This window comes from Notothenia rossii, assembly GCF_949606895.1.
Source record: "Notothenia rossii genome assembly, chromosome: 1".
Lineage (NCBI taxonomy): Eukaryota > Metazoa > Chordata > Actinopteri > Perciformes > Nototheniidae > Notothenia > Notothenia rossii.
Genome location: NC_136912.1, coordinates 6,764,085 through 6,790,049, shown reverse-complemented (window position 1 = coordinate 6,790,049; position 25,965 = coordinate 6,764,085). Strand labels below are relative to the sequence as shown.

Here is a 25,965-nt window from a genome sequence, read left to right as displayed (position 1 = left end):
GCCACTGTCGACGCGAGTGGGACCAACTCCGGCCAACGGGTCATCCTGTCCACCATAGTTAGGAGGTAGGTAAAACCCTGGGAATGGACCAACCAGATCAATGTTGACGTGGTCAAACCTCCTCTCAGGCACTAGGAATTGCGCCAGGAGGGCCTTCGTGTGGCGGTGCACCTTAGCATGCTGGCAAGCCATGCACGTGCCGGCCCAAGCCCTCACGTCCTTTTTGAGCCCCCACCTGACGAACTTCGCGGCCACCATCCGCACCGAAGGCTTACCGCCAGGTTGTGCACCGCCTCGAACACAGACCACCTCCAGCTGGTGGGAACGACTGGACCACGTCCTCCAGGCGCAGCCCCTTCAAGGCCTGGACGCTGGGGTCCGTTACGTGGTCCGCTGCCATGCGGGTATAGTCGAGGCAATCTGCGACCAGGTTTGACTTGCCAGCTAAGTGCTGGATCTCCGTGGTGAACTCCGAGATGTAGGAAAGCTGTCGTTGCTGGCGAGCAGACCTCCGCCACATTGGACATGGCGAACGTGAGCGGCTTGTGGTCAACGAACGCCGTAAATTCACGGCCTTCCAGCTAAAATCGGAAGTGCCGCACGGCCAGCCAGAGTCCAAGGAGCTCCCGGTCAAAAGCGCTGTACCTGCGTTCCCTGGGCGTCAGCTGGCGGCTGAACAAGGCGAGTGGTTGCCAGGCGCCCTCCACCCACTGCTCACCGCAACGACGGCGTAGTCCGATGCGTCGGTGGTAATGAAGATGGGGGCCGTGGGTGACTGATGCACCAACAGGGCCCAAGGAAGTCAATGACAGCCCAAACAGTCACTTTGCAGGGTTGATTATCAACCCGCGTTGGCTGAGCCTCGTGAAAAGGGCCCGGAGGTGGGACAGGTGTTCCCCCTCAGAAGTGCTGGCGACGAGTATGTCGTCCAGGTAGACGAACACAAACGGTAAGTCCCGCAGCACCGAATCCATCAGGCGCTGGAATGTGAGCGGCATTCTTGAGCCCGAAAGGCATCCGCAGGAACTCAAATAACTCACTATCAGACATTTTCAACACCAAACATGTAATTAATGTCTCTGTTTAGTGAGCCTGTACATTATTTATAAAACACATTATCAGTAAAACATGCAGGAAATGACTTTTTTAATGCAGTATTTTCTGATATATTGCGCAACACATATATCGCTCTGTGCAAACCTTTGACTAATATGTCAACAACATGAAACAAGAATATGAACCTGGCTTTATCCAATGTTCACACAAGAGTTCTGGCTTTCCTACATCCTTCATACAGTGTCTCAACTGAAAGAGGACCAGAAACACACAAAAAATATAATCAAATGTGGAGATTTTGGGATATTTATCTCCTATTATTTTACTTTTTCAGACATTTTCAAAACCAAACATGTTAATGTCTCTGTTTAGTGAACTACAGCAATCTGTAAGCCTGAACATTATTTATATCACACTTTATCAGTAAAACATGCAGGAAATTACTTTTTTAATGCAGTATTTTCTGATTTATTGCGCAACACAAAGATATATCACTCTGTGCAAACCTTTGACTAATATGTCAACAACATGAAACAAGAATATGAACCTGGCTTTTATTGGACAGCGGCGGACTGGCCATCTGTGTGTTCCAATCACAACGATATGACGGCAGAAGGAAGAACGCTCTGCTCTGCAGGGTTAGTTCAGCTGTCACATTCAGGACATCAACTTCTCTCCTGGATTTAATGATGAAGAAACTCGTAATTTTTTTGCTGTTTGCTGAAAATATCTCAAGTGAGTCACTAACTTTATTTGAGAGTCTGCACACAGTTACATTTGAATGAAGATCACACTTTTTTTATCTTGACTATTGTCAGTGTCTTTTTACCTGTTAAAAATGCTCTCAATTTGACCGGAGTATTAGCTTAGCTTTATTCTCACTTCACTGTCAGTGTCTGCCCATTACATTTAGAATATATTGTATTACTTTTGGCCAGCATGGTCTGGATCCAGATTAGGCTTCATTAAAGTACTTTCATCATGTGAGGAAACAGGGATTTTAGCCTTTGTAGACCATTTACATGCACAAAAACCTATAACACACTCACAGGAAAGGGAAAACCTAATGGCCTCTTTAATGTATAATTTGAATGATTAACCCACACCAAAGCATCAACTAAGTATTTTCTTTAAAGGCTCTAAAACTGTCCAAATGTTCTTCTCTGCAGCACTGCCTCTTGCATGTCTTCCCTCTCAGCCTGTCCAGGTGGTGGAGGGAGGATCAGCGACTCTTCAGTGTCGTCTGGACCCCCCCATCGACCTGTCCTCTAAAACAGTGGAATGGAATAGAGGACTCACCCGTTACGTTCATGTTTATCGAAGTCGGCACGACGACCCTGAGCTCCAGATGCTTCAGTACAGAGACAGAACCACTCTGAATCATGGAGACCTGACCAGAGGAGTCTCGACTCTGACCATCTCCAACGTATCTCTGTCTGACAATGGGTCTTATGAAGTCTATCTCCCAAAGTTGGAGGTCCGATGTTTGACTCACCTCACCGTCGGTAAGAGTTTAATACTGAACAGCCTGGAAGCCCTGAGAGACAAGTGAGAAACAAATCATGTCTGTTAAAAGTGCATGGAGAAATTAAGACTCACCTGGAACAAACACATGAATGTCTGTTCTCCCTTTTGATGAACACAATCTGGTGATTCAAGTTTTTTAAATTTCATCTAAATAGTTTTCCAGTAATTCTCTGTTAAAAAGCCTTTCTTCCTGAGACTGATATTGTTGGACAGAGTATTTTAAGAGGATGGTAGACATGATATCAGCAATACTTCCAGTCAGTACTCCGGCAGCAGCATTTTTACCCCTTGGAAAGTCTTTAGAGACTGATAGCTGGTCTATCCTTCAGCACACTGACACACTGTCACTCTTGTTGGCCTCTACGAAGCTGCTGTTTTTTTTTTTATATGATTATTTCTCTGCTCCTAGTTCATTCCTCTCAGATTCTTCCATTAGTCCCAGTCATTGCATGTCTGTCAATGGGACTTCGAAAAATTTGTCCAATTCACAAAATTGTGAGTGAAGGCCATATCTAATTTAGAGATGGTTTGATTGTGTAATTACAAGGTAAAAGAAAAATAAATCCACATCCTCCTATTAAACCTATTTTATTTACTTTTCCATGTTATAATAATATACTTACTCGTATTACAACACTTGCATGTTAAAATATATGCTGGATATCTTTCCCAGCCTCAAGGAAATACAATAAAGTAAATGGATTCATAATTTTATAAAAACTGAACATTAGAGGAAAATATATAAATGTAATGTTGTCTGTAAACATTTCAAATCTAAATATAAAATGAGAAAAAAGTTTACTTTGGAAATTATTTGTCACAAAAACCTTTCTAAACTACAGTAAATTATTTTAAAAATGTTTAGTCAATAAAGGTTTCCTGCCTAAAATAGTTGAAATAGAACGTAAACTGATATCTTAATAAATATTGCAAAAAAGGCTCCAAAAAAGGCATATATACAATATACAATTCTGGGCCATTGATTGTGTTATTTCTCCAAACACATACAGTAAAAATTGCTGTTTTTGAAGCCTTCAAAGGGTGCAGGAAAAGGACTTTTCATTGTATTATACTTAAAGACAGAACTTTACAGTTAAAGGTGGGATAGGTAAGTTTGAGAAACCGGATCGAGAAACACTTTTTGTTATATTCCATGGAATGCTCTTAAAATCCCGATAGCAATGAATATCTGAAGTGCTTTGACAAAAAATCCATAAAAAATGTCATCTGTGGAAGCCGTGGCGCTGTAAAAAGCACAGCCAATCATCTGAGCCGGCCCGGCTAAAGTAACTGGATGGCCTACCTGCCTGTCAGCCTTACATCTGTGCACAGACTTATCTCGTGCCCTCATTGGTCATGTGCGCGTTCGTGTGTGTTGGAGGAGGGGCTCTGTAAGGAAGTGGCAGATTTGTTCCGGCTGTGTATTTTCAAATCCTAGCGCACTCGAGCTGGTTTCTCCAAAATTAGCTACCCCACCTAAGAGAAGAGAAAAAAGGAAAGCAAATTGTTATAATGGGTGATGTAATATTAATGACATAATATGAGGTCCTTGGCACTCATTTTGGGTCATTTTGTGATCATGGGGCATCACCCTTACAGCATCAGGACAATATCATATGGAGTCAGACACTGGAAGTGTGCTGGAGATGTTGACTGGGACTGATGGAAAGATGATGCTGATGAGACTGAAGAATCTGCAAGGTACGAACTAGCAGCAGAGAAATAATCACATATTAAAAGACAGCATCATCATAAGAGGCCAACAAGAGTGACAAGGCAAGGCTTCAAGGCTTATTAAAAATAGCAGAAAAACATGCATTCTTGTTCTCAGGAGGGGACTTTGACAGAGGATTACTGAAAAGTACACAGTAAAAGTACTTCATAGTACTTCTGGGAGTAGTTTCACTAGTGCTGAGTCCCAGTTTAAATCTCCTAACAATGTTGTCAATTTTAGACAGAGGCTTATATTTACAGTCCTTAATAACATTCGTTTTCTGGGCTAAATGTGTGTCTTGGCCGTTTTCGTTGTCATCGCTAAATTCACCTTGTTTATAATATTATCACAGTACCTTCAGCCGGATACTGTAGTGCTTCAAAGTGTATTTTAGCATACTAGTGCTTTTGTTTTGAAATTACTTCTGTGAGTTTCGCCCGCTCCTCGCTCCAATAACCATTAAACAGGTGTTCCCGTCTCTGAAGCTGTAGGTGTGGACCTGGCTCAGAGCGGTGTAGATCTGTGTTCAGTGAGTGATGTGTGTTCTCCATGTGTCGCTCCCATGTTGGCTGCTTGTGAGCTGTATAATGTGTGTGTTCTGTCTCCTACAGGTACAGCCTCTCCCTCAGGTGCTCCTAATCCCCAATCAGGGCCTCCATAAAGGACCCGAGGAAGGCTGCAGTCTCCCTCTCTCTCCCTTCTCCTCTGGGCTGCATTTGTGACCAGTGCAGCATGTGAGACCTTGGAGTTTAACCTGTGTTTTGTTAATTGTTAGGAGATGTGCTCTAGTGTATCTTGTAGACTTTAGTCACTTTCTTTAATAAGAAAGTTAGGGTTAGGGTTGTTTATCATTAGTTTACTTTGCAAATTGGCTGGTGAGCCCTCTTTACTTGTTGGTTAATTAAAACCTCACCTTGTGGCTTCAGAAATCAGTTTCCTCTCTTTTTTCTCTCTCCCGGTTATTTTATATGTTGTTACTTCCCGTTGTACCCCTAGTACCCCTTCGTTCATCTACAAAAGGGCTCACAGTGTAATGGTCACAAACATAAGACAAAAATAAAATATCAAGTGGAAAAGTATGGTTATGTTTCAGTCTTTCAGATCTGTGGGGAATTATTACATCGTTTTCAAGCAGCACATTTACTCAGACAGGGGTTCCTGATCAGGGGTGTAGTGCTGCTGGAGCGCAAGGAACACCGCTCCGGCACTTCAAAAATGGCAGTACGCATAAGGAGCTGTATACACGCCGCAGTGTTTTGCGTGGCTGTGTCTTTAGTTGAAAGCCCAGGCATCTGTTCATCTGTCATACTAATCATACAAAAGCCATCGAAAAGAATAGGATACAGTAGTAAAAGTACTTCTGGGTCTGTGTGTGTGTGTGTGTGTGTGTGTGTGTGTGTGTGTGTGTGTGTGTGTGTGTGTGTGTGTGTGTGTGTGTGTGTGTGTGTGTGTGTGTGTGTGTGTGTGTGTGTGTGTGTGTGTGTGTGTGTGTGTGTGTGTGTGTGTGTGTGACAACAAATGTTTTTTTTTAAATGCTGAAATCTTCTTAACACTGTCTTTGTCTCCTTGGTCCCTCATTGAATGAGCTGCTCTGATAAATGAACCGGCCAAAGAACGACCCCTCAGTAAAATGAGTCCAGAGGTCGAACTGTACCTCAGGATCCCATTTTATAATTATGAATGCTTTCTACTCCTCTGCCTTTCAGAGGTACACAAAGTTCTTGTTACTGCATTTATCAAACAGCTTTAGTTACTTTCCAGAAGAGTTTGGATTGTTGAGATAAAAGGATGGTGTTTTCTTTTATGTGTCGACACATGTCTTCTACTTTTAAGCTACATTAGCTTTTTAAGAAGCCCCTTGATCAGCTGGGAAACGAATCCTCACAAAGCTGAAGGGTGTTTTCTGAGAAACTCTCAAAGTCTGACAGGACGCTAAGACATATAATGATCTTATTGAATATAATGCACTGCTAGAGATTAAACAGCCTTAAAGAAGGAACAATGAGCAACACCTTAAACATCAACAGCAGTAAAATGCAACACACACATTAATGAAACAGTAATATGAATCCCAGAGGAGGGAGAAGTACTCAGAACGTGTACTTGAGTACAAGTAGAAGCACTCAGATATTGTACTTGAGTAAAAGTAGAAGTACTCAGCAGTGGCGTTTTCTCCTGGAGGCCAAGGGAAGCCAGGCTTCCCCTGTTTTTTCGGATTGTAGTTATAATTTTAATAAATAAATAAAAACACTTCGTTTAGTTTCGGAAATTCATTGTTGTGTGTTGCTGCCGGCCCGTCTCTCCCACATTCTCATTGAGTATTTTACAAATATTGAAACAGCGCCCCTCTAGATGTTATGGTGAAACAGTAGATTGCACTCTCTGTTGCGAGAGGAGGCCAGCCGAAATTTGCTTCCCTTGGTGAAAAAAAATGGAGGGATTGACCAATCAGATGAGGCTCACGTCATGTCCCTGCCAACCTGTGATTGGTCAGGGCCATGCCAAGGGAAGCCAGACGCGGCTGGCTTCCCTTGCCTCACAATCCAATCAAGTCGCATCAATTTAGTGGTGTAGTGACGCGTCCCAAAAAGCGGAAGTAAGCTGCGCTCGGTTTCCCTCGACAAAAAAGCAATGGGATTTCTCCATAGGATTTTGGAAAATAGCTCGAAAAAAGGTCAGTGGAAAACGAACCTGTTCGGTAAATGCACGTTTTGTTCAGTCGGATAATATTCACATGTCTACCCTACTTTTATAATTTTCGAATGATAAATCTAATCGATAGAAGATAGATAGCATCACTGCACCACTTACACCGCCGTTAGAAAGTAGCAAGCAACTGAAGCAAGTGCAATTATGGAGGGTGGAGATTTGGAGTATTTAATCAAAAATAATTGGACTAAACTTCCGCTGCAGCAGCAACAACAAATACAATCTGATGACAGGCCAATGCCCAAACTGGAGCCGTTTACAGCGAGGAACAAAGGAGCGAACCGGACGTAAAACGTTAAAGGTCTCCTGATTTAGTTTGTGAATGAATGCTTATTAGAGTTTCGGCTGGAGAGTGCGTGCGGACCTGTCGGTCAGATAACAGGCGTGTGTAAGTCCTGCATCTGTATGATACAAATGTGTGTAAAATGATACCGGGCGCTGTAATCACTCATCTGGTTACGTTATTACATTGACCACCACACCCCCCCCACCCCAAAAGAAAGGACGTATTATTGGCTTCCCCTAATTTTTTCCCCACGCCACGCTACTGGTACTCAGATCTTGTACATTTGTAGAAGTATTCAGTACTGGAGTGGGCTATCAAGCCCTCTAACAGCGAGTCTGCATCGGTGCTAACTTGCGACCGGTCTCTACCTGACCGGTCTCAACGCTGTGTGTGTCCGTCAGGCAGGGCCGCCCCTCCCTACAGGCCAATCATGCAGGCTGCAGGGGGCCCCGCCTTGCGCAGGGGGCCCCGCCCAGAGGGCCTCAGCTGCTGTGCGCAGTTCTCCGCGCAGTTCTCGGCATACCCCCCCCTATTTGCAAAGTAGCCTACTTTGTTTCCAAAAAAAATGTTTTCACTCCTGTCGGTTGGGGGTGGGGGGCCTCATCTCACAATGTCGCTTGGGGCCCCAAGTTGGCCAGGGGCGGCCCTGCCGTCAGGTAACACGCTGTTTACAAGTAGTTCCAGCAAACATCCACTGATAAACTGCGATGTTAACAACCTCATGATTGCCTCATATGTTTTTAATTTAGGATTATACCTGTGTTTAGTCTAGAAAAAGGTAAATGTGTGCATTTTATTATAAAGTTGTGTATATTTACAGACTGTTGCAAAAATTAAGAAGCTGATAAACATCAGGTTTAAAACTAAAAGAGCTTTACAACACAATGAAAGATGTTTGGAGTTTTATTTTAGTCATTAATTGTATTTGTTGTCAAAGAGATGCTGATTTGAAACCGTTGTTATATACAGTTAGGGCATTTCCTGTTTCTGCCGGAGAGAGGAGAGTTTGTCCCAAAGCTTGTCGCTGTGTTTACTCCCTCCATCTGACAGGAGGGAGCCTCGTGTGTCACTCCACGGAGTTCATTGCATCACGGAGGGGGAGTGTGTAGGGGTAGTGTGTACGGCGTGGTTTGGGATTGGGCCTGAGATCGACAAAATAACCCGCCAAACTGAACGGAAATAAGCCCGAGACTCCGCCCACTTTTTGTTTCTCCTCACATTCTACAGACAGTTTTCAACATGTGGACTACTCTCACAGTTTCTCTCAGGTAATAATCTTACTTATACTTTCATTTTATTATATACATTATTATATTTTATAAACCAAAGTAGGGGGAATAATATTGAAGAAGATGTAGTTCATTATTTAATTGATGATTTTAGGAGGGCTCGTGTATTCTCTGCAGCAAACCTTAATATCTGTGCTTGTTGAACTCAGAGACTACAGGTTGAACTGCAGGGAGACTAACATGTAATGCTCAATACTTTTTAATTCAGGATCCTATAGTTGACTTTCCATTGCAGTTATTGTACAGTTTGCCTTATTGGGTAATTGTAGGACCTGCAAAATGTGTCATCTTATATCCTAAAAATAATATAGAAGTTTAATTATATTATTAAAATAAATGCTTGATATACAATATTTAAAGAAATATACTCGTCAGTGTTTTGCTTGCACTAATACATCTAATGCAGTCTAATACAATAGTCCTACTATAACAACTCTGATACCTTCAGATCAAATGTTTTTATTTATTTAAATATTACACCATTCTTCTCCTCTTCCTCCTTCTGTTGGCGGATGTCAAACAGCTTTGAGATGCATTTGCTGCCACCTTCTGGACTTGAGTGTTGATCAGCAGAGCTTTCAGAGGTGGGAGTAGTACTCAGATCTTGTTCTTGAGTTAAAGTAGAAGTACTGAGATGTTGTACTTGAGTAAAGGTAGAAGTACTCAGATCTTGTACTTGAGTTAAAGTAGAAGTACTCAGATCTTGTAGTTGAGTAAAAGTAGAAGTACCAGAGTGTAGGAATACTCAGTTACAAGTAATAGTCCTGCTTTCAAAATGTTACTCAGTAAAAGTAGAACATCAAGAGCATCATAGTTACTTTCCAGATGTGGATGAATGATGTGAAATATAATCAAGTGTTAAATCAGACTTTAGTTCCACCTGGAGTAAATTCACAAGCTACCCTGCAGTATACAAAGTCATTCAAACTAGCTGCTCCTTTACCAGCTTTGAGAACACTTTAATGATCAATCATTATAAAACATATCATAGATATTATTCTGAAATGGACCAATCTGCACAATGACTACTTTTACTTTTGCTACTTTAACTATATGTTGATGATAATACTTGTAACAGAGTATTCCTAAACTATGTTACTTCTACTTTTACTTCAGTTCAAGATCAGAGTACTTCTCCCACCTCTAATTAAACGATTAAAGCTTAAAACCTCTGGTTGGTCAGTTCCGCCCATTCCCTCATAATCATCATCATCATCATCTTTATTTAAAGAGACTCTTGGTCCATTATTACAAGACATACAACACTCAAATATAAATAAAAAAAGGCAGTTATACCAATGTTTTCCACAGAGGTGACTGGTACAGCTCTGAGACACGGATTTGAAAGCAGCATAATGACAGAGTTATGAGAAACATTCAATCGACAGATGAATTTGTACATCAGATTTCTCAAAAGAGCATGGAACGTGTTGACTCGTGCATTACAGAACATTGCACTTGCACTGAACCACCTTGGTTTTCTAAGCAGTATAAGCAAACAGTCATTATATGCAACCTGGAACTTCCGGAGGCTCGCCTTCTTATACTTGACCCACAAGGGAGCAGTATAGAGAGGAGTACAATAAGCTCTCAAGATATGGCGCTATTTCAGGGTCATAAGTTTTGATCATTAAAAAAAATACAATTTATTTGAAAGTCCAAGTTTTCATCCTGAACTTTGAAAAATACAATATTGTATTCAAAACAAAAAAAGTATTTGAAGTAATTGTTCAGGTTGAATATTATTTTGATTCAGTTCAGCAATTTTTTTTAATAAAATATTTATTTTCATATTTCACTTTTCTACATATTTTGATATTTGAATACTTGTTTTTTTCAGTTTCAGATTTTACGTTCTCAGATTCAAAACAATTATTTTTTCTGTTTCAAATCTTTTTTTTTCAGGTTTCAATCTTTTTTTCGCCTTCAGATCATTTTTCACTTTCAGATTTTTTTTTTCACTTTCAGATAATTTTTTTCGCCTTCAGACTTTTGACCCTGATATTGCTTCGGGGGGCGCGGCTTACCAAAGAGTAGTTTGGCACCCTGAGTGACAGCCCTCCCTCTGTCATGATGCCTTCATGGATGTTAGGTAGCGCAAGAAATACAACTATATATTTTCTACACAATACTCCCGTGATTGGTGGTAAACAAAACTGATACCAGCATCAAAGTTCCGTTAAGCGAGCTGTTGAGCATCGTAGTTGGCAACAATCAAGGTATAAGAGCAATAAACTGTGCTAGAATCTGAAATCACGTATCCGCAATCAAGCGTTTTCCTTCCCCACTTCCACGTAGCTCCATGAACGCAGCATAGTATTGGCTTGGTTTTTGGCTTGGTTTTTGCGATCAGAATCAGAATACCTTTATTAGTCCCACAGGGGATACATTTACATTGTTACAGCAGACAAGAGCCAGCGGGGGATGGCGTCAGGTCCACCAGAACAACCTGCTGGCTCGTTGCGGATACGTAATTTCACATTCTAACACAGTTCATTTGTACTTGCAGTGTGAGAAAAAGTTTTTAGAGAGTACTTGTCCATGGACAAGTGAGTTTGGCAATTTACTTGTCCGAATACATTTTTCACTTGTCCAGAATGGACAAAAATTGGGGCCACTGGAATCTTCTTCTTCGTCATCGTATTTGACATTTTCCCACGGTTTTTACGACACCGCTAACGTAAGTGAGCGGTAAGATTTTACTGCCTCACGCATAGGGTTGGGTATCGTTTGGATTTTAACGATTCCGGTTCTGCTTTTCGATTCTGTTTATTTTCGGTTCTCGATTCCGGTTCTTTGAGAGGGTAAAAATAAGTCCCAGGACAAACTGGGAGAAAAATATATTTATGAAAACATTAAGTCAAATCTGTATGCCTATTTACAAATCACTTCACACTGTTTAATTTCTCACGGTTATTGAATACAATTATATAAAAATAATCTCTGCATTGTTTAGTTAGTTCTAAGTGGTGCAGTTTGAGAATGTACAATTGGTCCAGTCTCATCTGATGCTACACTGCAACCTGCCTGTGAGACAGAGTCCAACCATACATCTCCAACACATTGGCATAATAATAATACATTATATTTATAGCCTAAGGCCTAGTGCTTTTCTACAACTCAGAGACGCTTGCACGCTTACACATGTCCTGCAATACACATGCTGCAGCTGCCCAGCTGCTCACTGTTTGTAAAAGTAAATAAATAGTATTTTCATTTCAATAATGTAGCTACTTTCTATACCCTGCTTCATAAACAATACCGACATCCCTGTGCTCCTCCGAGTCTGGGGGTCCGGGGATGTGAGGACAGCGCGAGGACATAGACAGGGAAGCTGCTTCACTTCAAAAAAGGAAATGGCGGTCAATATTAACAACACATGAGCTAAAACACTTAATAACCTTCATTACGTGTTAGAGAAAGAACATAAGAAAGTTTGACAAAGATGAGGCTGTTAAACGGGCAGCGAATCCGCTGTGTGTAGAAAGAGAGCTGATACGGAGCATAGAGAGAGAGCTGCGGTCCGCGGGGCTCCGCTTCCTGTCCTCACAACTCTTATTAATCCCGGTGCCGGACAATTGTTATTTGTTCCTACTCGGAAGCGAGTTTTGCTTCCCAACCCTGCCACTGTGCTAAACTTCCCGCCCCGCCCCGTCCCGTCTAACTATACAGAAAGCGCCGAGATGCATTTCCTTAGGAATCGACAAGGAGAACCGAAACTAAAATTTCTAAACGAACAATGGCGAACACGTACAATTTGCGAATGAGTTCTGCCTTTTGTAAACTGAGTTTATCAATAATTTGTCAATAAATCAGGGCGAAAAACTTCACTTGTCCACCGGACAAGTCAATTGAAAGATCTACTTGTCCGATATTGTAAATAACACGTCCCGGACGGTGGGACGTGTACTTTTTCGCACACTGAATTGATTGTTGCCAACTACGATGCTCAACAGCTCGCTTAACGGAACTTTGATGCTGGTCTCAGTTTTCTAACATCCATGAAGGCAACATGACCAGTGTTGGGACTAACGTGTTACAAAGTAACGTGTTACTGTAACGCAACTACTTTTTGCGGTAACTAATAGCGTTACTAGTTACCTATTCCCATTAAGTAACGCCGTTATAGTTACTGTGATTTAAATGGGTGCGTTACTGCGTTACATTATGTGATGGAACTGAACCGAATCTCCCTGCGGATGTAACTTACAGGCGAATACAGCGATGTCCTCTCACGGTACCATGGAAAAGTGTGAAAGTAACCAGAGAGGAGTGATGATTGGTTAACGCGGGGTAACATTTCTGGGTAAGCCAATCAGAGACAGAGTTGGGCGGGTCTTTCCTTATGGGGAAAATACCATGAAAATACTTACACACGAACACTTGCTAATGCTAACACACACACACACGGCAACGCTCACCACCAGCACACACACATACACAATGGCAGATGCAAGTATCAGCGAGAACAGCAGCGCATTTTTAACTTGGAAATATAACCACTGTGTGCAGGACAGAAAGCATTGTCCACATTGAATAACAGCAATGCCAATCTCCTGAAGCACCTACAGTAAGTAATGTACATGGGGCTATAAAACTAGTCGCCAAAGACCCCACCGTCTCAACCACCGGCAGTGACCCAGATGGATGAACACCACCTAAACAGCCAAAAAACTATTTTTTTAAATCGCCACATGTCACCCAGAGTCAACTAAACAGATTGATTGCCAGGTATGTTGTTGAGGACATGCTGCCCATCGCAACGGTCGAGTCTGTTGCCTTCAGAGAACTAGTTAGCAAAAAACAACACAAAAACTTGTATTTTTATTGTTATTATTTTTAAAGTAAAGTAGCTTGTTACTAGTTACTTTTATAATTTAGTAACTAATAAAGTAACTAGTTACTTTTTGAGAGCTATAACTATTACTAGTTACTTTTTAAAAGTAACTAGCCCAACACTGAACATGACAGAGGGAGGCCTGTCACTCAGGATGCCAAACTACTCTTTGGTAAGCCCCGCCCCCCCAAGCAATATCAGGGGCCCTGTCTCAGGTCGACTATTTTAATTTCCTCGGTCCTCGGTCTCACCGGAAGTTGATTTGTCTGCGCCATCTTGAGTACCGTCCCATGGCTCTTATTTCTGCCGGAGGATTGAGGAGCGATAATGTAGGAGCGATAATGGAGGAACCACCAGTCCATCCTCCGCGTCATCACAAACGGACGTCGCTTCACGTGACGCTCCGGAGGAAAGGACATCCCATTGCTCTTAAAACTAATTTCCCTGCTTCTCGTGGTTTCCTTGCGTCCCTCCATGCTTCCCTGGAGGGAGGGACTAAACTCAGGGAAACGACGCAAGTGAGGGAAGCAAGGATTTCTTTTAACCGACCTGAGACGGGGCCAGGGCCAAAAGTTTGAAAGCGAAAAAAAAAGATCTGAAAGCGAAAAAAAAGATCTGAAAGTGAAAAACGGTCTGAAGGTGAAAAGCAATGTGAAACCTGAAAAAACAAGATTTGAAACTGAAAAAATAATTGTTTTGAATCTGAAAACGAAAAATCTGTGCTGAAAAAAATAAGGATTCAAATATCAGAATATGTATAAAAGTGAAATCTGAAAAATAAATATATTATTCAAAAAAAATTGCTGAACTGAATCAAAAATAATATTCAACCTGAAAAATTATTTCAAATACTTTTTTTTATTTTGAATACATATTTTTCAAAGTTCAGGATAAAAACTTGAACTTTCAAAAATATTGTATTTTTTTGAATGATCAAAACTTATGACCTTGAAATAGCTCCATAGCAAGAGGTTCACCTTAACCTTATCTGAACACCAAGAGAATTTTCTAGCCAACATGTTAGCTTTAGAGTCCTCTCTTTGTTTAGCAGTTTACCTGTGCCCTTTTGGCTCTTTAGTTTGGCTTAGGCTATATTTGCCCTCTTTTTGTTGTACACCTGCTTGTTAACCATTAAACCCTATTATAATTCATTACCAATTCCATTCTGGTGTGTGTTGCTTACCCTAGTGAGATCGTAACATACTTGGGACACGCCGCTGTCTATACATGTCATCATCATCAGCCATTTCATCTGTGATGATGTGTCCCAGTCCCAGATACTTAGGCCCTTTCTCATTTCATCAAATCCCCGTCCTCGACTCCTAGACTCCTCGGTCCTCCGGTAGTGACCCGGAAATGAATTTTAACGCGCCATGTTGAAGGACATCTCATTTCTCTAAATGCACTTCGAGGATCGAGCGTCGAAGAGGCTCTCTGGAGGAGCTAGAACCGAGGATACACTGATGGGTCCTCCACTGTCCTCCACGGCTCCTTCGTAGATACATTTTCGGGGACAGAGATGTTTCAAAGAGTCGTGACGCACTGCCGGACTTATCTCAGCCAATGACAGCTCTGCATGCATCCCCTGGATATTATTTTATTAACTGCTTTCATCGCGACCGATCGCGACGCGATGTTTCCAGAGAGAACAGAGAAAGCACAGAAAGCAGAGCAGTGTGTAAAATATATATCACTCAGTATAACAGGCCTACTCTCTTTATTTGCTTTAGTTTAGTAGATATCTACAAACAAAGAGTCGATATTTTTCTAAAACAGGGTGTCCGCGGGGTCTTAAAAAGTATTAAAAGTTGATAAATCAATTTAGCGAAAATTAAGGCTATTAAAAAGTATTAAACGGCATTTTCCAAGGTATTAAGAAGGTCCACAGCAACGACAACATGAAACACCCTTTAATTTACTAAAACGACATGTCGGGAAACCCCCCAAGGCGGCCCCATTCATAGCGCGCCGTAAAATGCTGCTTATTATTTTAAGTTTCGTTGCCTTGCTCCGCTCTGTGGGGGGAACTAAACGACTAATGGACGTCTCTTTAAAATGACCGCTCAGAGGAGAGGAGTTCTCATTTCTCTAACCGCCTGCTGCTTCCCCTCCTCTCTCCTCGGCTCCCCTCCTCGGCTCCTCCGCTCGCATCTCCTGTGGGCAGATCATTACAGCGCTCTTCTTAGCATTGTATTTAACGTCAAATTTGACTCCATAATCAGAACAAAACATTTAGCAACTGTTGAAAAACAGCACTGCTAGGAGAAACAATAGCCAGATCATTTTAACCTTTGCAATATTCCTAATGTATGTTGGTATTTATGACATGGAAAGTAAGTATCCGTAGACATTGCTTTAAATGCAGATTAACGACTTTATTAACACATCATGGTTCTACATGGATGTTTCTAGAAGCTCGCTTGACCACGGTCTCGTTCTTTCCTATGAGAGCTGCTCATTGGCGCATGAGGACAAAATGGCCTGATATTTTCGAGAGCAAACGTCACAGATTACCCATCATGCCTTGCTGTCAGAGCATGGAAGAGAGACAAAATGAATGGAGAGAAAAAATAAATCTAGATTCGGCTTTTAGTGCATTTTAAAACTTTACGGACTTAGTGATTTTAATAAGGGCTACAAAAGTGTTCATATTGGGTAGTTTATTTAGTAAAAAAAAATGATCCGCTGATTTACAGACGTCTCGTTTTTTAAAGTTGTAGTACCGCCATTTGGTCACTACGAATATTTTCCTCAGAGACCGGAGCACTTCCTGGGGGCTTGGTCTGAATGAGACGAGGATTTTCCCGTGATGGCCTGTGTTTCTCAAATCCTTCGCGGGAGAATCCTGTGCTCATTCAGACAAGGAAGTACCAGCTGAGCGGCGACACGTTTTCTTGTTCTTATCAAGTTGTCGCTGTATTGATCTGATTCTGAAAACAAATGAAATAGGCGAAAAGATGCTTATTCTCCTGACTCTTTTACACGTTGTCGTACTCGTGGGTAAGTTAATTTATAAAGTTACATGTCAACTCTGGTTAGTGCGGTAGCGCGTGCATTGGCTTGTTGTTAGTTACCTAAAACGTGTTATTATGATGTTATAAACCTGACATTGAGAGTATGCGCTCTGTTCAAGTGTTTAATGTACTATTTGAATTTAAGAATCGACCATAGATTATATATATAAATTGTTGACGTTGGTCAGAGACAAAATGGATAATGACAGTTGCCATTACTGTCTCTTTTTTTTTTACTTGGTAGCCTATGTTGGATATAGTTACATTTTTTTAATGACACGCAGTGGTGTAAAGTACATTTACATGTCAAGTACTGTACTTTACTACAATGTGTAGCTACTTGCTCTTGAGTATTTCATTTGTTGCAACTTTTACTCCACTACAGTTCAGAGGTAAATGGTGTACTTTTACTCCACTACAGTTCAGAGGTAAATGGTGTACTTTTACTCCACTACATGTATTTAATACTTTAGTTACTTTGCAGATGAATGATGTGAAATATAATCAAGTGTTAAATCAGACTTTAGTTCCACTTGGAGTAAATTCACAAGCTACCCTGCAGTATACAAAGTCATTCAAACTAGCTGCACCTTTACCAGCTTTGAGAACACTTTCATGATCAATCATTATAAAACATTTCATATATATTATTCTGAAATGGACCAATCTGCACAATGAGAACTTTTACTGTCGCTCCATAGATTGTGTTTATGAGGTTTTTGACGTTGGTCAGAGATAAAATGGTGAATTACAGTCACCATTACTGTGTTTTTTGCTTGGTATGTTGGATTTTGTTTAATTTGAATCATGGCACGTTAACTAAACCCTTATTTGTACCCTTACTTTGCATTTCAAAGGTTTATCTTAATTACATTAGAAGACATGACTTTACAGAATATACAGAATATGCAATATGCTTATGCATTGTGCTTGTTTCACATATTCATAACAGGCGAAAAGCAAATAAAACTCTGTAGCTGAGATGATTGAAATGCAGGAAAGAGATTGCAGCACCTGTTGTTTTTGTTGTGTGTGGAGAGTGCACCTAGACTATCAAAATGGATCTCGGGACAAGAGATGGAGCTAAAGCTGGACAATATATTGATATTCAGCTGAAATTGTATTTGATCCTGTTTTCTGGCTCCTTAGTGACTATTTTTAAATGTCATTTTCTACTGTGTCTGAGTTCGCATTCACACCAGCCGTGTTTAGTCCGGTTGAACCCTGGTGTGTTTACCCGCTTGGTGCGGTTCGTTTGGGTCGGTGTGAACGCAGTCTGAGACCTCTGAAGTGAACTAAACAACCGGACTCTGGTCCTAAAAGAGGTGTTCTCGGACCGCTTGCTAGTGAACTCTGGGGCGGATCATCGCTGGTGTGAACGCAGTCCGCCCCAAAACACAGGAAGCGTAGTATTTACGAGTCACAAGAACACGGATGTCTTCAAAATCTTTAGCGAAAGAGTGAAGCAGAATGAAGTGTTGACCAGTGTGGTGTAAAGTAAAAACAACTACCAAACTAAAAACTACACATGAAAGTCAGAGCCACCTGTCGTCGGTGAAACCTCCTCCGGACTGCAGAACGTCTCATTATGTTATAACGCACGTCTTCTGATTATATAATCATCAGTCTGCTAGAGTCTGATGATGATATGCTCTCCAGATTAACAGCAGCATGAAAATAACCTGCTGATGCTCCAAAGCTACCGTAGAAATTGCAGAGATTTGCCTTCCCCCCCCCCCCCCCCCCCCCCATTAATCAGGGTGTCCGTGGGGTCTTAAAAAGTATTAAAAGTTGATAAATTAAGGCTATTAAAAAGCATTAGATGGGATTTTCCAAGATATTAAGAAGGTCCACAGCAACGACAACATGAAACACCCTTTGATTTACTGCAACGACATGTCGGGAAACCCCCTCAAGGCGGCCCCATGCATAGTGCGCCGGAAAAAATGCTGCTTCTTATTTTAAGTTTTGTTGCCTTGCTCCTAAGTATCCTCCTAAGTAAAATGTATGGAAAGGGTATTCAATTCCTGCATCTACCCCCTTAATGTCTGACCAACTGTTGAACAGTATTTCCGAGCACATGACTTGTGTTTAAAGTTTATACTCGGTTTGAGTTTTGCCCGTGAACGCAAACCGAACCTTCTGAAAAATGAAACAATGTAACAAACTGTCGTCTGGTGCGTACCAGAGAAGAGACTTTTAGGTGTGAATGCGACCTTAATGTCTGAATGTTTTACATGTTACTTGCCTTGTTGTTTGGACGTGCTGTAAATCTTCAGAAGTGTAAAAGTTGTTACCTTTGTTTCCCAGCAGCGCCTCGTCCTGCCAGCCCTCAGATGATCCAGGCGGTTTCTGGAGAAAACGCTGCAGTCTGGTGTCGCTTCAATCGCCCCGAAAACTTCACCCCTAAAGCATTGCACTGGAAAGTTAACGACACCAAGACTGTCATCTTCTCTCGACATGAAGGATGGATTGATCCTGACGCAGCAGATGCTCAATACAAACACAGGACTTCTCTGAGCCTGGAGGACCTGGACAGAGGAATCCTGCTGGTGAACATCTCCAATGTGACTCCGTCTGACAGCGGAAACTACGAAGGTGTCGTCATTGGAAAGCTTGCAGGCCACGAAGACACTTTGGAGTTGAAGTGTTCTGTCGAACTCATCGTTGGTAAGCACACTGAGTTCAATACGGAAACTTAATGTTAGAAAAATCTCACTGGTCCCCGGCTTGAGCTTCAATCTCAGGATCCATGTATTTATGATCCTCTCCAGAATGGAAGTAGTCATCACATACAGAGAACCAACTAGTTCCTGAACAGTGTCCTTCACATGCTGATATCCAAGAGAGGGAGCTACACAGTCACAAGATGGAGGAATAGAAAGCAGTATTCAATGTTTACTTCAGATTAGCTCCACGTCAGAAATGATCATGCTTGTCATATGTCTCTCTCCATAGAGGCTGAATCATCATGTTAATCACATAGCTATCATATGCCTCAAACAGTCCTGATGCTCTTCTAGGTAATCACACATCCTGTCATGTTCACAGCTACAGTTGGGATACCTTTGTTATCATGTGTACTCTGATACTGGAAGAGGATATTCAGTATTTTCTCAACATTTAACATGTCAGATTTGGACATATAAAATGACGTCAGAGTGTTTACTGTCCGGTTAGGGTTAAAGTTCTTCCCATTTAATTTTCCCCTAAGCAGTCTTTAAACACTGAGACTGTCCGTACCGTGTTCCGGTTATTTTTAACTTCCTTATTATCAGGGAGGCACCGACAAATCAGCCCGATGTCAGCAATTATTAAGATATTGCTGAATTTTTATACTGTGACGAGTATAATTTAAAGGCACCTGTTAAAAATGGACTTTTCTCACTAATTAATTTCTTTTCTTTAACTACATGTATCTATGTTTTTAACGTTTCACATCTCGGGGCAGATGGATAGACACACACACAGCTTTAAAGAACACATTTTGTTCTGGGGTTTTTCTCCGAGTTCTAAGAACATTTTTGTCTTTATTTTTATTTTAACAGCACCCAAAGACGAGCAGACGAGGAACAAGAGAAACGACTCCAGCACATCACCTGGCCCTCCAGCTGAAGGAGATCCTGGTCAAGCGACTCCCGCACATCACCTGGCCCTCCAGCTGAAGGAGATCCTGGTAAAGGTCTCTTTAATTATTGCATTCAAATTGCCTCTGATTCACTTCTTACTCAACATGAATGTCGGAGCCTCGCACTATAGATTTAGGGCGAGCAATATCTCTAAGATCTGATATCACAGTCCATCTGATCATCTATCAAGAAGCAGTTATCAAATGACACAACTTAAGGTACAAACAAACCACTCTAACACTAAGTTTAAATATTTAAAATAGCAGCTTCACGTGGTTTCTGAGAACAAAAATAAAAAGAATTGACTGTTTTTTAAGAAATAAATACCAGTCTGTCTTCAGAAAGATATATAAATCATGTTGGAGGTTTTCATTGATTTATTATCTTGCTGTGTTTTGTTTTAAAGTAAATGAATCATTTATTTTGTGTGATTATTTAAGGTGTATATTTAAGGCCGCTTTGGGCACTAGGTGATTTAGACCGGGTTATTTAGGAATTGATTGGAGACAGGCAGAGGTGGGATTACTAAACCAGAAAGGGCATAGTATCTTCTTTACCAGGGAAGGCAGCAGGGAGGAAGTAGGTAAAGGTTGTTGTTCATTGTGCTTTGGATCATTGGAATAAACTGCATATAAAAAAGATTATTAGCTGCGTACGATTTGCTATCTGGTGCCCCGGCATCAGTTAGATTTTTGAGTACGTTTTTAGTATTTATTTGTCCTGAGTTTCAGCCTCTAAAGCAGATCAAAAGCATGACTTTTTCTGAGGGTATTCCTCAAATCTCAACTGTGTGTGATATTCCTTCAGATGCTGCAGAGAAGACGAATGATGGCCTGAAAATTGTCCTCCCCTGTTTCCTAATTCTTGCTGCTGTTGCTCTCACTATCATGCTCGTTGTCGCTTGGAAACATGGAGTGATCCGTAAGTTCCTGCTCTAAAGAACTGTATTATCAGTTTTGGGAAACTTGCTGAAACTCTGAACCACCTCTGAATCTGCCCTTGTTTCAACTTTCAGCTGCAGATGTCTGGAAAACTGTCCTCCCCTGTGTCCTAATTCCTTCTGCTGTCGTTACTGCTGTTGTTTGGATTCTGGTGAAACGTGGAGTGATCCGTAAGTTCCTGCTCTAAAGAATTGTATTATCAGTTTTGTGAATCTTACTGAAACTCTGAACTTTAATGGACGTAGGGTAGGATTTCCTAAAGCCCATGTATTGACTCGTACTAAATAATCCCTCTGCATCGTCTCTAGCAGTGTGCTGACCTCTGACTGAAATGTTTTTATTTCACTCTCTTTAGAGGATAGGGTTTCTAATGTTAGAATATTGTTTCTGATCAAGCCCTCCTCGTGAAGTGATCATTAACCATCACTGGAAATATCAGTGCCTTGCATGCAGAGGTGCTGCGCTGCCGAAAAACATTGAACCACAACTTCATCCAAATATCATTTCAAGATTCAAAGGCTTTCTCGTCACATGCACACTGTGGCGTTTTTATATGTAGAAAAGTGGTGGGGCACGAAAAATGTAGATGTTTATATATATATATATATATATATATATATATATATATATATATATATATATATATATATATATATATATGCATGCTTCTGGTGCTTTTTTAAACACGTAAACAAATGGCTAGCTATCCATGGTTCCGATAGGATAGAGAGAGGGAGGGGGGGGGGAAGTGTCGCGTCGCGTCGCTCTATGCAATTCAATGGGACTCCCTGATAGTTGAACATCAACGCTAAAAGGCCCCCCACTGCGTTGATAGGGACGCCAAGGGATCCTGACATATAGGACGAGTTGGGAGTGAAAATGTGTCGGACACGGAAGAGAATACTAATTTCCGGCAATACCTTTATATTGTCTACTCTTCACTTACTTGTCAGCATAGGTCGGCATTGATGTACAGAGCCGACAGAAGACCTTGTTTATATTGGCATCATATTGAGAGGTGCAGTGACGCGTCCTAAACCAGGAAGTAAGCTGCTGGTTCCCTCGACAAAAAGCAATGGGATTTCTCCACAGGGTTTTTAGAACATACGTAGCTGGAAATAAGGTCTGTGGAAAACAAACCTGTTTGATAAATGCACGTTTTGTTCACCCGGATAATCTCCACATGTCTACCCTACTTTTATAATTTTCGAATCATAAATCTAATCGATAGATTATTAAAGGGTTTTAGCACGCGTCACTGCACCACGAGAAGCCAACTCCATCGATCAAGCTGCCTAAAACTTTCTCTCCTTCTTCTCATGCTCCCTGTCACTCTCCTTTAACTCCTCCGGTGACTTTCTTTTATTTGAAGATAGTTTTTTTTCCCGGCGCTTGGCCGGTTACCGCTGGTATTTAAAAAATGTTGGCGAATGGTTAGGTGGGCGATAGTCTGCAGTGAAGGAGCGCGCTCACGGGAGCCTGCTCGCGCTGTGCTCCGCAGCAAACAGCTGTTTGCTTTTCACCCAACAACGACAACCGACTCACGGAACGCTATGTTGTAGCGTTGATAAACGAAACCATTTAACTAAATTGCTAGTCAAAATACCAATACCACAGGAAACATTTTTTAAAGCAATATTTTTGTGGCCCGAGCGGGCAAGTGGAAAGTACGTTATGTTGGCCCGGGGTGTCTAAATAGTGCTTCCGGGCCAGCGGGCCATTTATAATGTCCGGCCCACATCGTCCGACCGACCCACTTCAGTACCGGCCCATCGGGATTCGTCCCGATGGGCCTGGATCCAGCAGAGCAATAGCCTGTAGGCAAAACACAGAAGATCAACAAAAGATATGACATCAAATGAACTTACCAAAGCTGAAGTAGACGGTCAGCTTCATTCATTTTCTTTCCGTTTTACTGATTTGAATCGCTATACGCTGCTCTCTCTCGTCTACACTACAACTACACCTTTCGCGGCACACATACTTACAGCCAATCAGCTCTCTGAATTATGACATGACGTTTGGTAGGTATGTCAGCACTTTGCCCTATGGTGATTATTTTTTTGCCGCACACATTGATTAGAAAAATACTCTGAGCATGTGCAGTGTAGTTTTTACAGCACACGTTCACTTAGACTAGGGGTGGGGAACCTCCGGGCCGTATACGGACCGCGAGACCATTTGGTACGGCCCTCGAGGTCATTTATAAACACACGAAAAAAAGAAAAAAGATTAAGAAATCTAGACCGAAAAAAGAATGAAAGTGTTGGTGGTCATGCCACAACCGTATCTGGATTCAGAGGTTGCTTTTTCTTTGATCAGCATGAAAGAAAGGCAAAATGAATGGGCTGTGATTTTAGTATTTTTAAGCAGACGTTGAGTTCAATAAGTTGTACGGCCCTCGGAGGATGTTGTAACAATTGAAATGGCCCTTGAGAGGAAAAAGCTTCCCCACCCCTGCTGTAGACACTAATTAGAGGAACGCAGACTAAAACAGCAATTTACAGACGAATCAGATGATTACACTTGATCTTAAAATATATTTTAGGATTTATTTTGCTTTTTAAAATTATTATTTGAATTACTTTCTGCTGACACTAGGTGGGGCTGTGCCCCTGATGACCAGTGCACTGCATGCACAGTAGCTACAGTGTAGAAAGGGCAATGCATCATAGTTATATAAGACATGAAACAGTACAACTAATTAAAAGATACAAATAGAGCAGGTAATGTTGCGAGCCAAAGTAATGCAGATGAAGTAAACTATATACATGTCAACAATAAATAAATGCAAGAGGCTAAATAATGAACAGAATGTTGTAGGTGACCGAGTAAATGCATGAGTCTATATACATGTAAATATAATAAGATATAAGAACAGAATGTATAGATAATTATAACTCTAACAGCAGGGGCAGAAATCTGTTCTCAGATCTGTCTCAATATCATTTGTGTGAACAGATCAACAAGCTTTGTGCAAATGTGTGTCTGTGAGTGGTGGAAAGTTACAAATGGACTTACTGTACTTAAGAACATGTTGGAGGTACTTTAACTCAGTGTTTTCAGTTTATGCTACTCAATACTTCTACTCCACTACATTCAAAATAATGATATTGTTATATTATATATTTAATATAATGATATTGTTATTTGAAAACTTTAGTTACTTTTTAGATTTAGATGATTATCTAATACAAATGTATAATATGATTTAAAGTAAAACAAACAGTATCCAATATCAGAATACAAGGCAATGGCTTAGGAGAGAAACTCCCTCTGAGGGAGCACAGGGATTGTAGCCTCTGCAGACCATTTACATGCACTGAAACCTGAAGAACTGCAGGAGAGGGAGACCCCAGAGAGCAGAACAGGGCCTCAGAACACACAACCTGTCCTTAATTGTATGAAGTCTCTAAAACTGTGTTTAATGTTTTCACAGCGATTTGTAAGAAAGAAGGAGAGCCGAAGACCTCAGAGGGAGATCAGCAGAGCGCTGCAGAAGAAGGCCTGGTGGGGTCAAAGGTCACAGACAGCAACAATCAACCATCAGATACGGTCTATTAAAGGGTCAATCAAGGCAGAATAGACCTTTCAATATCCCCTGACAAACAAAGGGCTGGGCCATCAATGAATATCACATCTATATTGTGACAGACAAGGTATCACGTTGGATTCATGATATATGTTTGTGTTCTCTCTTCCATGTTTTTAAAGCAGCATTACATTGAAATCATGTCATTCACAAACTAGCATTACCTGTCATATGTCATAGTGTAAATATTTTTATAAAAACAACAAATATAAGTCCTCCAGTTTCATCACAATGATGATATCTGTAATTATGAAAATATTGTGATACATAACCAGGGTGTCCGCGGGGTCTTAAGAAGTATTAAAAGTTGATAAATCAATTTAGCGAAAATGAAGGCTATTAAAAAGTATTAAACTGCATTTTCCAAGGAATTACGTTTTGTAGCTTGTTTTCAATAAGTATATAAATTATCCAGAGGTTTTATTCTACAGTCTGCCTGAATGTAATCATTGCGTAGGTGTGTAGTGTGATTCTGTGTAGTTTATTGATGGCATCCCGTTGGATGTGACGTCATCTGAACAGGACATCTCACGCTCACTGCTTGATAGCGCGCGAAGGTCCGTTTACGCCGGTTGTTAAACAACATCGTTATGGGGAAATGCAAGTTTGCGTCCAAATGGTTGGAAGATAAGGAGGAAGGACAATCAATACTGTATATAGTCAATGTGAGGTAAGGTGTGTCGCCAAGGTAACCGGTTAGAACTCAAAGTGGCGATGAGGTCTTAAAGTGTACGGAAAGGGTCTTAAAAAAGGTTTTACATTTGACTTCAGGATTCCTGCATACACCCTGATGTCTTAAATCAATCTTCCAAACATTTTTTAAAAACTCTGAAAGAAGGGTTACAGGATCACAATTACTGGACATCAAACACACTGTTTCTACACATTCATGTAAATATGTCTAATATGTATATATGACCCAACATGTGTATGTGTGTGTATATATATTCATTTTATTTAATCTCTTATTTCAGTTTTCTATCATTTTTATTTGTATCTTTGATTTGATCTTAAATTGTTTTAATCTGAATCTGTGCCGTCCTGTTTTTCATTCTCACCCTGTTGCTGTTTGAACTCTGCATTTCCCCACGGGGATTAATAAAGCTCCATCTTTTCTTATCAAACATGAAACTTATGCTTTTCTTATTCTGTACTTCTAAAATATATGTAAACAGTTATTCCGCAGTATTATTCTTGTATTAATAATAATCCCATATTTCAAATACATTCAGTCAAGTCAAGTTGAGAACATTTTCCAACAAATCGTAGCTAATAATAAAAACAGCCCAATAACTTCTCTGCCCAATAAGCTTGAAAGAGACCCTTCATATTTCCCCTTATTATAATCAGAGGCTCCGTTTGAGGGAATGA

General features: G+C 40.9%; 1 protein-coding gene across 1 annotated transcript; it reads left to right on the top strand.

The window, feature by feature from the left end:
- On the top strand, nucleotides 1–25,725 carry LOC307024460 (uncharacterized protein). Its single transcript, XM_079658581.1, has 8 exons — nucleotides 1–949; nucleotides 1,622–1,791; nucleotides 2,226–2,561; nucleotides 18,743–19,102; nucleotides 19,981–20,058; nucleotides 20,869–20,982; nucleotides 21,077–21,172; nucleotides 24,442–25,725. The coding sequence occupies exons 2-8, from the start codon at nucleotides 1,743–1,745 to the stop codon at nucleotides 24,564–24,566; spliced, it is 1,158 nt and encodes a 385-aa protein (XP_079514707.1). The 5' UTR covers nucleotides 1–949; nucleotides 1,622–1,742; the 3' UTR covers nucleotides 24,567–25,725.
- The last annotated feature ends 240 nt before the right edge of the window (nucleotides 25,726–25,965 follow it).

Coding starts and splice junctions, on each gene's coding strand:
- LOC307024460 (XM_079658581.1), top strand. CDS start 1,743: ATGATGAAGAAACTCGTAATTTTTTTGCTGTTTGCTGAAAATATCTCA. Junction 19,103..19,980: donor TTCTGTCGAACTCATCGTTG/GTAAGCACACTG, acceptor TTATTTTAACAG/CACCCAAAGACGAGCAGACG. Junction 21,173..24,441: donor GGTGAAACGTGGAGTGATCC/GTAAGTTCCTGC, acceptor ATGTTTTCACAG/CGATTTGTAAGAAAGAAGGA.